The 14605-nt window shown below is 41.0% G+C and overlaps 1 protein-coding gene across 1 annotated transcript; it reads left to right on the top strand.

Annotated features, from left to right (window-relative positions):
* Positions 1 to 280: 280 nt before the first annotated feature.
* LOC132045901 (lysine-rich arabinogalactan protein 19-like) lies at positions 281 to 848 on the top strand. Its single transcript, XM_059436471.1, has 2 exons — positions 281 to 340; positions 465 to 848. The coding sequence occupies exons 1-2, from the start codon at positions 281 to 283 to the stop codon at positions 846 to 848; spliced, it is 444 nt and encodes a 147-aa protein (XP_059292454.1).
* Positions 849 to 14605: the final 13757 nt, after the last annotated feature.

The raw sequence follows: 14605 nt of genomic DNA, 5'->3' as shown, positions 1-14605 counted from the left end.
GGAGTTAGAAAATAGTTTGGAACATCCTCAACACATATTGGAAGAAGTTGATGAAGATGATGTAACTATCATAGAAAATGTTGAGGAAGAATCGACCGATGGACTGAAACAAGCGATGAGGAAGAATCATCGATGAAAATGAAACAAGCGAGGATGAGTGGGAGGATAACTAGTTGCATGTTAGTTTATTCTATACTTGATAATAACACAATTCTATACTTGTTAAATTTTTACCTACGATCAATATATCATTATTGAGTTATTAATTTTATGTATGCGGATGTCATCGGGTGGTAGTGATCAAGGTAGAGGTAGAGGTAGAGATAGAGGTAGAGTGGAGGTACTAGTAAGAGAAAAGATAAAAGACCTATAGATCTCTGACTACTAGTAGTCAGTCCATTCCGTCCGCTCCACATATGCAGTCTACTCCGCCTTCTTTTTTTATGCCTGGCTCTTCTATGCAGGGCCAGTCTGGTCAGTGGGTCTTTCAGCCGGCACCACCTCAGCCGACATCATTTACCTATCCTACTTCTATACCTACACCTATGTATTGCCCACCACGTGGCAGATCTCCTAGCACATCGGCCACTTTGTCTTCTTCTCCTTCTCCTTCTCCAAATGGTACACCTCCAAGTGTATCTAATTTGCGCCTTAGAGATAGCAGCTCTGAGCCTGAGTCACTGCCATCCAACCAGTCTCAGACCCATCGTCGTCCTCCTGCACCTGCTCCTGCTCCTGCACCTGCACCTGCACCGGCTCCTATACAGGGACCGATACATCATGGTTTACAGCCGGGAGATAGAGATGCGATAGGTCGGATTTTCATCGTGCCTGAGGGAGTTGGGTAAGATTGTCTTTTATTAAGTTTTCCTAACGTTTTTTTTTCATCTTAATCTAATATGCATTATTTTTTTTAATCTAAAGTTCTATCCGGATCACGACACTACAAAAGTCATACCGGGATGTTGTTCGGAGGCTTTATGGCAATCATTTTTATACTTCATGGACTGAAATCCCATATGATACTCGACAGGCTATGTTTAGAGAGTTTAACGTATGCATCTTGTTATACATATTTTATAACTTGAATTTACTTTTATATAAATCATCTAACATTAGCTATTTGATTTGCGGATGTATTGTACATGGGATCAATGGACAATGATAGGATTCTTGCAAACTTTGAGAAGAAGGGGAGTGCAAGGTTGTCTGATTGGTTTTCGAGGGCTAGAAGGTATATGACGATGCCCCAATGGCTAAACGCTGAACAGTGGGAGAAACTTAAGGCATATTGGCAAACTCCTGAGTTTATCGCCAAGTCTGAGCAGGCAAAGGCTGCCCGTGCATCCCAGAAAGGTGGCTCTTTGCACACTGCGGGTGCAAGAAGTCAGGCACGTGGCTAGGACAATGGTAAGTAATTTTATACTTTTAAAGTTACCTACGATCAATATATCATTATTGAGCTATTAATTTTATGTTTAACTTTTTTTTTTTTTTTTGCGAGAGAAAAAGCTACGGGACGAATGCCAACTCGGATCGGCTATTCCTAAAGACCCATACAAAAAAAGAAGAAGACGAGTCGGATCCGACCTTATGGGTTGAGGACGGGGCTCGTGATTCTGTGTAAGTGATATTTTATTATTTAAGTAATTATATATAAGTTTAATTATGATAATATTCGTTATATACTAAGTTTCATTTTTTAATATACGGAGGCAATATATGGATCATGTGGACCGGTACGACGAAACTCGGCCGAGCATCCGAGCCGTCCTCCACCGGAATTAGAGATAGATTTTTGGTGTGAAAGCGGTTGGGGGGGGAGTACAAAAAGGGTAGAGCGTACGGTCTAGGCCCAAGGAACAACTTAAGTCGCCTTCGGTCGGGATTGCGAGGTGAAGGGTCTTCTCGACAAGCCGAGGGGAGTTGATGATGTTCGTGGTCGCGGCTATGGCGCGACAAATTGGTCGAACTTAATAGGAAATTAGCTGAAGCCGAGGCAAGAAGAGTTGAGGAAAGTAACACCATGAAAGCGAATATTGAATTGCTAATGGCACAAGTTAAAAGCCACATCGCATGTGGACGTTTTGGTGTGCCCCCTTCTCCCCCTCCCCTCGACCCGAGAAGATGATGATGACGGTGATTTCGTAGCCGAACACCGGATAATCAGTTGTAGTAGTTTGAATTTAATAATGGACTTATGTTAAAACTAGTTAATGGTACTTTTGGTTGGTCATTTAAATATTTCGAACTTTGAAGGTTTATTTAGATCGTATTTGATGTGCTTTATTATTACTTAGGATGATTTTATGTGTTGTAGCTCTTTTAGAATTGATTTGGAGCATTTTAATGCTAGTTTTGAGCAGCTTTTGTTATTGGTTTCTGAGCAGATTTTGTTACTGGTTTTTGTGCAGGTGTGGTTGCAGAAAATGCATGATTTGCATGCTGAAAATTTTCAGAAAACCGACGGAAAATCGACTACGTCCGTCGGTTTTAAAATTAATTTTGCAGATTTTCCGAAAAACCGACTCTGTCCGTCGGTTTTCTGGAATTAATGCTTATATTTTACAAAAAAACCGACTACGTGTGTCGGTTTTATAATTAAAAATAAAAAAATTATATAAAAAAACCGACGCAGTGCGTCGTTTTTTCATAAAATATATATTATTTATATATAAGATAAAAAATCTGAATTTAATAAAACCCCGTCCGTCGGTTTTTTAATTTTTTTTTAATTTTTAAAAATATTTGAATAAAACCCGACGGACAACGTAACCGATGCTGTCCGTCGGTAAAAACCGACGTTGTCCGTCGTTTTTCTGAAAGCGAGGCTATTAAAACCGACGGACGTTAAAATGTCGGTTTCCCGTCGATTTGGTTAAAAAAACCGACGCTAGACGTCGGTTTTTGTCAACGGTTTTTTCCGTTTTTTTAGTAGTGTTTGTCTAAGTGTTTGGCTAAGGTTTGCTCACTTCTTCTTCTCATTTCTTTGATTCTCCTAGCTAATTAACAACTAGTAATTGATTCTTACTTGGTTGTTAATTAGTTCTTAGTCCTTTCTTTCAAGCCAATTCTTTTCGTTCTTTTCTCGTTTTACAACTTCATCGTTAATTTCTTGATTCAAGTGCGTTTGCTTTAAATTGAGTCGTCCTTTCTTTCTTCGAGTCAACAAGAATCCATTCCGACCTCAAGTAGCAATTGTGCACCTTGCAAGCAACCGAATCCAATCGAGAATCAACATCGGCCAATCTATTTGAGTGGTAAAAGGCAAAGAGTGTGTGAGTTCATTTGAGTGGTGCTAGCCGAGCACAAACGAGTGTAAACACGAGTGTGGTGAGGTTTCTTTACTACTAACGTGTTTGCTAAGTGTTCTTTGCAGTACTTCTCCATGGATTCCGATTCATGTGGTGGCGATTATGATTGTTATGATGATGATGTGGTTGTAGTTATGAAGGGGAGGACTATGGGAAGCTATCAAGATTGTGACGATGGGGAATATGAGGGCTATATGGGAAATGGTGATCATGAGGAAGTTCGGGAGAAAATTACCATTTTGAAGGAGAATATGAAGAGAGTGGTACTCATGGGTCTCATGAGGAAGATGGGGATGAAGAAGAACCTTGTTATGCTTCACATGATGAAGGTGAAGGTTCTTGTGCTATACATCATGATGATGATGAAGATGACTTGAGATATGACTCTCCTTCACACGTGTCTTATGGGTCTTATGGGGAAAATCCTTATACAAATAAGACTTGTGGAGGGTATGTCTATGGAGGTAGTGGAAGTGCTAATGTTGATTATGGAAGGACTTCTAGTGGGCATGCATATGCTCCTTCTTGTAGTAATTCCTATTCGAAGCAAAGTGGCATGAGTGGGAATGTGAGTACGAGTTGGGGTCATCCTATACAAAAGAAGGTGGTCCCAATGAGGCGATTCATGGAGACCAAGGTGAACATTGGTAGTAGTGAGGTATTTCTCATGCTTGATGACGATTGTTATACAAATTTCATCACCCCTCGTGCGGTTGAAGTGTTAAGGTTACCTTGTGCGATCCGGCGAAATCCTTATTATGATGAGGGAGGATATTGGGTTGATAGGAAGGTGATGGTATCCATTTTACTTGGCGAGTACCAAGAGGAGGTTTGGTGTGATGTGCTTCCAATGGATAATTGTCATGTATGTTTAGGAGTCCCTTGGTTCCAAAAGCATGGAATCCCACATGAACAAGATTGGCATCGATTTGTAGTGGACAAGAAAGGAAAATTTCTCTTTCCATGCATACTTACTAGGAAGAGTCCAAGTGCAAAAGTGCGAGATACCCATGTGAAATGGCCTACCTTGGCTAGGAAGCTAGTGGAGAAGAATATGAGAAATGGGAGTCCATAATAGATGAAATCTTCACTAGCTACAACTATTCACAAGAAATGAAGATGGACTTAGCCGTTCAAACTTTTGACTCAAAGTTTGTCAAATATTGGAAGTATGTGAAATGTTATGGGAGACAAGTGAGGAGTCCCATCAAGACTTGGGAGGACATGAAAAGGATATTGAGAAGCCAATATCCCAAGCCACATGTGAGAAGAAATGAATCTTTGAGGGCACCTCTTTTGAGAGAACCCCATGCTTGAAGGCAAGGACGGCGGCCACAACCATTTCTTCCATTGGTCAAAGGAGCTTGCATGAACACCAAGGTAAGATCACTTATCCTTATGAGTTACATCTTCGTATGATTTTAATGTCAAGTCAAGTATGAAAGTTAGTTTACCTTGCGTTAAGCCTAATGCTTCTTTGCCGTGTATTGGTAATGCCATTATTGAAAGTGTTCCCACACTAGTTGATCCTATTGATGACCGAATTGATCCTTCTTGTAAGGTTGATTTGTGTCCACCTAGTGTTGACACTTGTGCTTTGAATGATAGTGCATTATTGAATGAAGGTGCTCAAACACTAGTTGATCCTTTAGATGACCAAATTGATTCTTCTTGTAAGATCGATTTGTGTCCACCTAGTGTTGACACTTGTGAATTGATTGGTAGAACAATGTCATGTGGTCATCATGTTAGTAATTCTTGCGAGTTTGACATACTACCAACTCGCGTTGAAACTTGTATTGATCAACTTGCTTGTAATAATAATTCACAACTTGAGGATCTTTGTGATGTGTTTAATATACCTCTAGTTAGTGATGATGTTGATATAGTTGGTCAATTGAAAGAATATGACATCTCACCCTTGTTTGTTTCATGTCAAAATGGGTCTCTTGATCGTACTTTAGTGTCATGTGATAAGACTCCAACTTGTAGTGGTGATGAGTGTCATATAGATAGTCATGTGAACAAAAATGCATTGAAAGATGACATTGGTTCTTTTGAGAGTGGAATGACATGCTTTGACTCCTCATTGTTCATGGATTACTCTCTTGTAAGGATAATGTTTTATTTAAGGATGACATGACTATTGAGAGTAAAGTATCTAGTGGAATGTTTTGTAATGTTGAAAGTGTGGCCACTTTTGGTGACTACATGGTATTTGAAAATCCACTATGGGATGATAACACTCTTCCCTATGATGGAGATCCTCCTTGAGGAATTGTGATCCACTTATTGGGAGGAAGTGTTCAAGGAAGGTGAAACTTGTCTCGCAAATTGCTAATTCTTCCTTGGGTATTCCGAATAGTAGTTGTATCGACCATGCTCTTGAGTTTCATAGTGAAACTACATTTGAGGACACTAGATGAAGTTATTTTGCGTGACACCTTTCTTTATTTTCTTTTTGCTATGATGACATTCATGATCTTTTTGGGAGTGCATCTTATGGAGGGCGGGGTCTGTTGGGGTACTCGATTGTTACCTTGCCCGTGATATGTGGGTATCTTTTCCTTTGACCCGGTGAAGTCTTAACTTGGTGTGAATGGTATCATTTTGCAATTGAGGATCATTTGTATGTCCTGCCAACTTGGTGTCTTGACACCATTGGCTCTTTTAGAATATCCTCATTTCTTAATCTTTTGGTTAGCTGCTTTCCAATGCCTACTTCGAGAGCTTATTTTGCTGTGAAAATGATTGATGCTTGGCTATATGACAAATTTGTGCTTACTTGGCATGGTGGTAGGTTAGTCACCCTAACACTCATCCGTTGAGGACTTGGTTTTTTGTTTGTCTCCTTTATGGTTTTGCAAGGTTTAGATTCGAGGACGAATCCTTTTCAAGAAGGAGAATGATACAAGACCAGTCCATGAAAATGAAAATGGAGTCTTTGAAGATCATGGGAGGTCCACATAGGATGGCCTTCAAGATATGGAAGATAGCTTGGATGGAAGGCTTTAAGAGTCCAAGTCCCAAGGCTTGCCTCTCAAAGTGGCTACAATTGCAAGCTTGGAGGATTCAAGGTCGGAAGATGGCTACTTGCGCAAGGGCTATTTGTGCAAGTGGCTACTTTGCGCAAGGAGGTTATGATTGCAAAAGAAGGCCATTTGCATGCAAGGTTGATTAGAGGGGCGTCTATGCAAGGAGGGACGTGTTTGGCCATTGAAGGCCAATCCTTGAATTGAAGACTACGCTAAGAAGACTAGCCAAACAAGGCCCTTACTTCATTAAGGGTAGCATTGTAATTGCCTATTAGTCTTCTTTGTTAGCTTGTATATATAGCTTGTCTTTTATTTGATTTAGGACTTTTTGATGAATTATGAATATTTTGAGTGTTTTAGGGTTATCTCCGAGAGAGAAGATGAGAGGCCTTTGGTAGACTCTTGTTGATTATTGATTGTTGAGAGGATTGGTTGCTTGGGAATTGATTCCCTTGAGGTCATCCTAAGGGTTGGTGCTATTTTGAGTGTAATTAGGAGGTCTTGGTTATTGAAGAACCTTGGTTGCCTAATTGTGCCTATTTTTGTGTCAATCTATCTATCTTTCTTTTCCTTTTGTTTATCTTTTAATTTCCCGTTTTCGCGTATCCGTTATTGTATCAATTGGTTAATTTCTCGTTCCGCGTATCCGGTATGGACTAGATTTGTTCATATCTTACTAAACTAGCCTAGATATCTTCGGTGTTCGCCTAGAATCCAAACCCAAATCCATTAAAAAAAAAAAAAACTAACAATCCGCCAAAATCACTCCTCACCAAAATGATACCCTTTATATAATCAACGAAATGATTGGCCTTGGCGAAAATAACAAGAAAATGCGAAACCAGTGAAATAAGACTAAAGAGAGAGACTATTTCCTTTTTCACGGTAGAAAGTGGCCAGAAAGGCCTCCAACCCTTAGACTCTCCCCTGCCTTCAAACCCTTATAACCATAAGATAGAAGCACATATTACTCCGGATCGCAATTAAAACAACTAACACACAATGAACCTCTCAAATGTTAAGAATAATCAGATTCATCCTCGAATGTTGTAATAAATCTCCTCGTGGTTTCCTCCGCCCCCAAACTTCCTCGGGGAATCCGATCGCTATATATTTATGCTATAAATTGATCAATCTCTTCTCGTTCTTTCTTAACTCTTCCATTGGACTCTCTCCGGAGTCAATTACACCTTTAATTCTTTGGAGGCACGTGTCATAATACGGTAGGGAGGGATTATCAAGACATGATACCAATAACATCGTTGTTCCTTTTGCTTTACAATTGTCATCCCTTCTAGAGTATAAAATTCCCTCTTGTTGTCATCCCAATATCCTTAGGGTTAATAATCCACAGTATCAAAATGGAGACACTTTTGATAGCTCTTCCATGGAACAAGAAACTGCAAGAAATAAAAGAGATAGATAATTTGTTACAACTTAAACTAAGTTAGCAACCAAAGTTATATATAAACTAAGACCTCTAAATTTAAGAATAAGAAAGCTGGGCTTCGGGAAAATCCTTTAATAGAAACACTAAATCAAGGTTTCACAATCTCACCAACTCTCGAACAATATCAAATATGAATATTCAAAATAGTAAGGAAGTCTTCCATGAAGAAGAAGAAACTATTTATACTATGCTTAGAAATAAAAGAAAGCAAAATGACATAAACACCCTCGGTGGGCGTATAATGAAACAAGGGCCTTGTTTGGCTATTCTTCATTCTTCAAAATCTTGAAATCTCCTTTGCAAGAATGCCAACTCTTCCGTCTTTTAGCCATTGTGGTAACTTCCCATTTCCTCTTCTTCTCCCCAATCAATCTTCATCAACAAATGGACTTGGGATCTAATTCTTTTTTATCAAAAGTATACTTTCAAGCCTCCGCCGATGAATAGGCTTTGCAAGTGTTGTAGTTCCCCGGGCTTGGCTCCTTGTAAATGGCCTTGAACTATCCAACATATATAGAAGACTGAGGCTTGCATCATTCTCCCCATCTTGAAGAGAATTTGTCCTCAAATTTGATGGCTCATCACTTTCCATTTCCATGGGAGATAGGTCACAAATGTTGAAGGTGTTGTGAACTTGATATTCGGAGGAGATCAATTTTGTAGGCATTATCATTAAGCCTCTCAAGGACTTTTCTAGAAGGGACCCGTCCCCACGCGTCAACTTTGTCTTCCTCTTGTTTGGAAATCTTTCTTTTCGGAAGTGCACCCACACAATCTCCGGTTCAAGGACCACCCTTTTTCTCCTTGGTTTGTTTCTTTCGCTTCACCCTTTTGATTCTTCAATAACAATGTTGGAGCCTTGCCTTTTCATGGATCTTCTTCATAGCTTCAAAACGACTCTCTTGTTACCGAAAATCTTGAAACTCGAATACCACATCTTGAGACAAAGGCGTTATATCCAAAGGGGTTAGGGGTTAAAACCATACAACACCTCAAATAGGTGACATGCACTATATCCTTAGTGCTATGAATAACTTTAACCATTATATGCAAATTCTACTAAAGGCAATTGGTCTTTCCCGAGGCCCCAACTTCCAACTTTTACCACACATGGCTATAATACCGAAGCATAGAACCTAAAGTCCTATTGACAACTTCGGTTTGGCCATCGGTTTGTGGGTGGCAAGAGGTGGAAAACAACAACTTGTTTGGACCTTCCAAGCCTGACCCCTTGAAAAATTCTTTCCAAAAGTGGCTAAGGAACTTGGGGTCCACTCTCTCTGTCGCAATTGTCTTGGGAATGCCATGCAATTTAACCACATTTTTCAACAAACAAGGATAGCAATATGGGGAGCATCATCAACCTTATGGCAAGCAATGAAATGGGCCATTTCGAAAAATGATCAACAACAACAAAGATGCTATCTTTCCCCACTTTTTGTCCCTGAGCAATCCCGTAAATAGTCCGTTAAAATTTCAAACCAAGGTTGTTGAGGGATGGGGAGGGGGTCTCTATCACAAGCCATGGGGTTGAAGCCTGGCGATTAGCTTTTCGGCATTCAAGGCATTAACCACAAATTCGGGCCACATCCACGTCTTATCGCGTATGGGACGATAAATTGCTCCTCGGGAATCCCCATTGTTTTGTCCATCCCAAAATGTCCCGTGATCCCCGTTGTGTGCCTCCCTCATGAAATAACTCCCTCGAGCTCATGGGCACACACAGTACGCTTGTTCTTTAACAAGAAACCATCAAACTTAGAATAGGGAGTAGAAGATCTATCCTAATCCTACTCCCTTTCCCATTCTTCGCATTCTAGAAAGATTTGCGCAAAGACAGGTCCTCGGGATACAATGTCTTGAAGCTCTCAAAACCCGTCAATTTGGAAGACAAAGTATTGATCAAAACATGTTTCCTTGATAGGGCATCCGCCACTACGTTATCTTTTCCCTTTTTGTATTGGATTACATAAGGAAGGATTCAAGGAATTCAACCCGTTTGGCATGCCTTTTGTTCAGCTTACCTTGGACCTTAAGATGCTTTAAGGACTCATGGTGGGTCCGAATCACAAACTCTTTAGGCCACAAGTAGTGTTGCCAATTTCCCAAAGCTCTAATCAAGGCATACAACTCAAGATCATAGGTAGTATAATTCAAAGAGTCGCTACCCTTAAGCTTTTCACTAAAATAGGCTATGGGCTTTTGGTCTTGCATTAAAACGGCTCCAATACCCACTTTGCTTGCATCACATTCAATCTCAAATATTTTGTCAAAGTCGGGTAATTGCAACAATGGTGCGGAGCTAAGCATTTGTTTTAAAGTTTCAAAATCTTTTGCTTGCTCCGTACCCAAAGAAAAAGGTTTGTCTTTCGGATTACCTCGATTAAAGGAGCGGCTATGGTACTAAATCCTTTAACAAAACGCCTATAGAAACTAGCCAAGCCATGAAAGCTTCTAATCTCAATGGATTTTGGAGTTGGCCAATTCTTATGGCTTCTATTTTGGATTCATCAACCTCAACCCCCTTGAGCTCATAACAAAACCCAAGAAAACAACTTCATCCACACAAAAGGAACATTTATCAACATTGGCATAAAGTTGTTCTTGTCTAAGCACTTCAAACACACATTTCAAATGAATAACATGCTCATCCGTGGTTTTACTATACACCAAAATATCATCAAAGTAAACAACCACGAATTTGCTAATAAATGGTTTCATCACATGATTCATCAAACGCATGAAAGTACTAAGAGCGTTAGTGAGACCAAAAGGCATCACCAACCATTCATATAGACCAAACTTGGTCTTGAATGCGGTTTCCTCATCTCAGGATTTAAATCCGAGTTTGATGATACCCGGCTCCCCAAGATATCTTAGAAGAATATGTGTAACCATTCAACTCATCAAGCATGTCATCAAGGCGAGGTATAGGATGGCGATACTTTACCGTTATCTTGTTGATGGCTTGGCAATCAACACACATGTGCTGTGATCCGTCTTTCTTTAGCGCCCAAAATCACCAGGCGCGGCACGAGGACTCATGCTTTCTCGCAAAACTCCTTTTCAAGGAGCTCATCCATTTGCCTTTGAAGCTCCTTGGTGTCATGCGGGTTGGCTCTATAAGCCGGTTTGTTTGGCAATTGAGAACCCACGGAACAAAGTCAATTTAGTGTTCAATTCCCCTCGAGGGTGGTAATCTTTTGGGAGTTCGTTCAGGTACGTCATCAAATTCTGCCAAAAAAGAGAAGAAATAGAACTAGGAAAGGAAGGGGTTAGTTCATTAGTGTGTGCAACGCATAGTCCCTATGCATCAGAGAATCACCCGGTGACGCTCCCCCAATTCCTCCCCACCCCCCCACACCTACACACCTTGGTTTTCTGCTTCAAGCTCTCCTTTCTTTCCACTCACTCTTGAGAACTACTCTCTCTACTCCCTCTTCCCCCACACATTCTTCTTTTGCAATGCACTATGACCCTTCTCCTTCAACTCCCCTCATTTTGTTATAGATCTCACCCACTGTGGCGGGTCGTATGATTCGAACATGTTTAGCACTTCATTGTGGACGAGGCGTGATTGGTTGAGTTCTCCGATTATGGTTGGCAGACCTGTCATATTGCCATGGTCGGCCAAGTAGAGATGACACGCTTGCACGGGAACAACATCACATAACACCTCATCGTGATATTTCCCAATCGGAATTCCGATGATCGCGCCGAGTCACCTTCACTTCACCACGTTCATCGAGGCGTTGAATACTTGTGGGTTTTCATGGCTGGGGCGGGGAAGTTTCAAGAAATCAACAAGGGTGGTACAACATTGGCCATGACTCATTTTTAGATTCTAATTTTGAGCATGTTGAGGTAGAAAAAGTATAGAATTATTTTTGCGGGTTTAAAAATTTTTTTTGTCTTGTGATGATAAGTTGAATGAATCTTGTGGAGATACACTAGTTGTTTTTGGGTTTTCGGGATCCCAAAACCGAAACTATTTGTGAGTTTGTTTATAAAAGTTTATTGGACATTTGGACGAGAGTCCTAAGCGCTTTAATCCCCACCCTAACTCTAAATCAGGGTGGGGAATTTTTCCGTACTTCCTCCCCTTTCAAAGAAAACGATAACCTTACCGTGATGCATCAACACACAACCCAATCTAATGCATGAAGCATCAAACTAACATAACCCACTGATCCCACTGGAAGCCCCGAACCGGCCCCGGGCCCCCGTCCTTCAACCCCCGAAAACTCCGCTCACAAGGGGCCACCACCCCCCCTTACCTCCCTTTCCCGAGTCAACTTCATTAGTGGTGCGGAAAGGGAAGGGAAACCTTCTATAAATTTTTAAAAACCCCGGGAAAACCTGCAAAAACTACGAACCTCTATGGGTGCCTTTTGGTCCAAAGCAAGTTTAAAGGCTTCTATTTTCTCGCGATCAACCCCAAAAATTGCCCCCTATCCGAAATAATACACCTAGGAAAGCTTTTTAGTTCAACTAGAACTCACATTTAGAGAATTTTGATACAACTTCCATCCCAAGGGAACTAAAAGTACCGCACGTAAATGTTTTGCATGTTCTGCCTCCGATCGGGAGTAGACTAGAATATCATCGATAAATACAATCACACACTAATCTAGGAAAGGTCTAAATACGTAGTTCATCAAATCCATAAATCCCGCCGGGGATTAGTCGCCAAAATGACATCACACGAAAGTCAAATTTGACCATATCCGGTCTTAAAAAATGTCTTCAATGTCTTTGTTTTTTAAAGGGAAAACCGATGAAAACCCCGCCCTCGATCATCTTCAGAAATCCGGCACCTTGAACCCGGGGTCAAATTAAAAATTAATCCCGTGGAGCGGGTACTTATTCTTTATCGTCACCTTTTTTCGCATTCCCTAGTCAATACACATTCATAACGAATCATCTTTCTTTCTTTTCAAACAACATAGGACCCTCAGGGATGTATTTGGGGCCCCATAAAGCCTTTTTAAAAATCCTTCAACTACAAACTCGAGGGGCCATTCTATAAAAGAGGGAATGTATACTCCAGTATCCGGGAAAACATCGATAGCAAAGTCAATCTTTCCCCTCTAAAAAAAGACCCGGAAACACATTTGGAAACTTATTAACCACCCGGAAAAAACGCACCGGGTGACTTGGTTTTGATTTTGAACCTTTAACAAAGGGTAAATTCAACCCTTTTTTTATCCTCTCTTTTCCTTGAGTAAAAATCCAAATTTCCGGCGAAGCCGGGTTACCTTTTCCCTTCCAAAGATCGGTTTTCATTGAAATCGGAAAACGACCTTTTTGTTCCGCAATCAACATTAGCATAAAAGGGGGCCAAAACCCCGATTCCAAAAATAACATCGAATTCCACCATATCAAAATAACCAAATTTCCAAAGGGGGGGGTGATTCTTAAATAACTACACAAACTCGTATACTCATCTAGCTATCACGTATCACCCCTTGTAGAACCTCAAAAGGTTTTAATCGACTTGGGGGTTTTAACCCCCAAAATTTTTCCGGAAAAAATAAAAAAGAAATAAAAATAAACAACATAAACCCGGATCGATCAACGATATACACACGATGAGACCGATAGTGTAATTTACAACATCAGGGGAGACCAAGATCGCGTCGACCAAAAACAAAAACGGGTTCTTAAAAAACATACCCAAAATAGACACTCCCCTTCTGGTTCACCCCAAAACACCGGTTCCGAGAACCCTACCCGGGGTATCAATGACGGAAGCCCAATCCCGGTTATTCCCAATCCCCCTCACCACCTCTCGACAGATAGTCTCGCATAATGTGGCTTGGCTAACCACAGTTATAATATATATCCGAACCCAAACGGATCGGCCCCCCGTGCAAAAATTTCCCGGGGCCGAGCACACCCTGGGAATGGCCTTATCCGCTGTAAAACCTCTAAACCAGAAACCGGAAGCCCCAGAACTTTCCGGTCCCCCAAAATAAGGGCCTTAAAAAACCTTGGGTCCTAGGAACTCTGAAGGCACACTAGCCACCGGTAGGCCCAACGCCGAGAACTGCCCATGACTACCCCACCACCGAAAGAACCGATCTAACCCTTCGCCCGACCCCCTCATGCTCCCGACCCAACCCCCTCGTCGGGGGATTCCTTTCCTTCAAACCCCGAGCGATGCCCCGAATTTTGGGGAGAATTTATACCGCCCCCCAAGGGCCATCATGCAAAAAACCCAAAGGGAAGGGGGCCCCAAATCCACTCACAAAGGGTACCCAAACCTCCATCTCGCCCAACAACCGGAAAAACCTTGGGTGGAAATGGAAGACCACTCCCCCAAAACTCAAGTTCCGATCAACCCGAGCCCGCCCGGCCCCCCACAAAAGTGCCGAAGAAAAACCTCTCCCAACTCCCCGCCTACTCAAAAGGGGCCCCTTGGACCACACAGTCCTTTATACCACCCAAAAAAACATCTCGCAATCTGACGGAGGGAAGATTAATAACGAAAAAAAAGAAATGAAGAAAAAAATTTAAAAGATAGATAATTTTTTAACCCAACCCAAACCCCAATTTAGCAACCCAAGTTATAGAAAACTAAGACCTTTAAATTAGAATCAAAAGGAATACCAAATTTTAGATACCAAAGGGATTTTAAAACCCTAAAAACCAATCCTTTAACAAAAATTCAATCCAAGGCTTACACAAGCTCTCACACTCAAAGTTTTAAATCTCAAAAAGTCAATAATCAAAATAGTCTAACCTTCCAAATGAAAGAAAATACTATTTATACTAAGGATCAAAAGAAGACAACTACATTATTA

This window comes from Lycium ferocissimum, unplaced genomic scaffold (assembly GCF_029784015.1).
Source record: "Lycium ferocissimum isolate CSIRO_LF1 unplaced genomic scaffold, AGI_CSIRO_Lferr_CH_V1 ctg8525, whole genome shotgun sequence".
NCBI classification, from domain to species: Eukaryota; Viridiplantae; Streptophyta; class Magnoliopsida; order Solanales; family Solanaceae; genus Lycium; species Lycium ferocissimum.
This window is presented reverse-complemented; position numbering and strand designations above follow the sequence as displayed.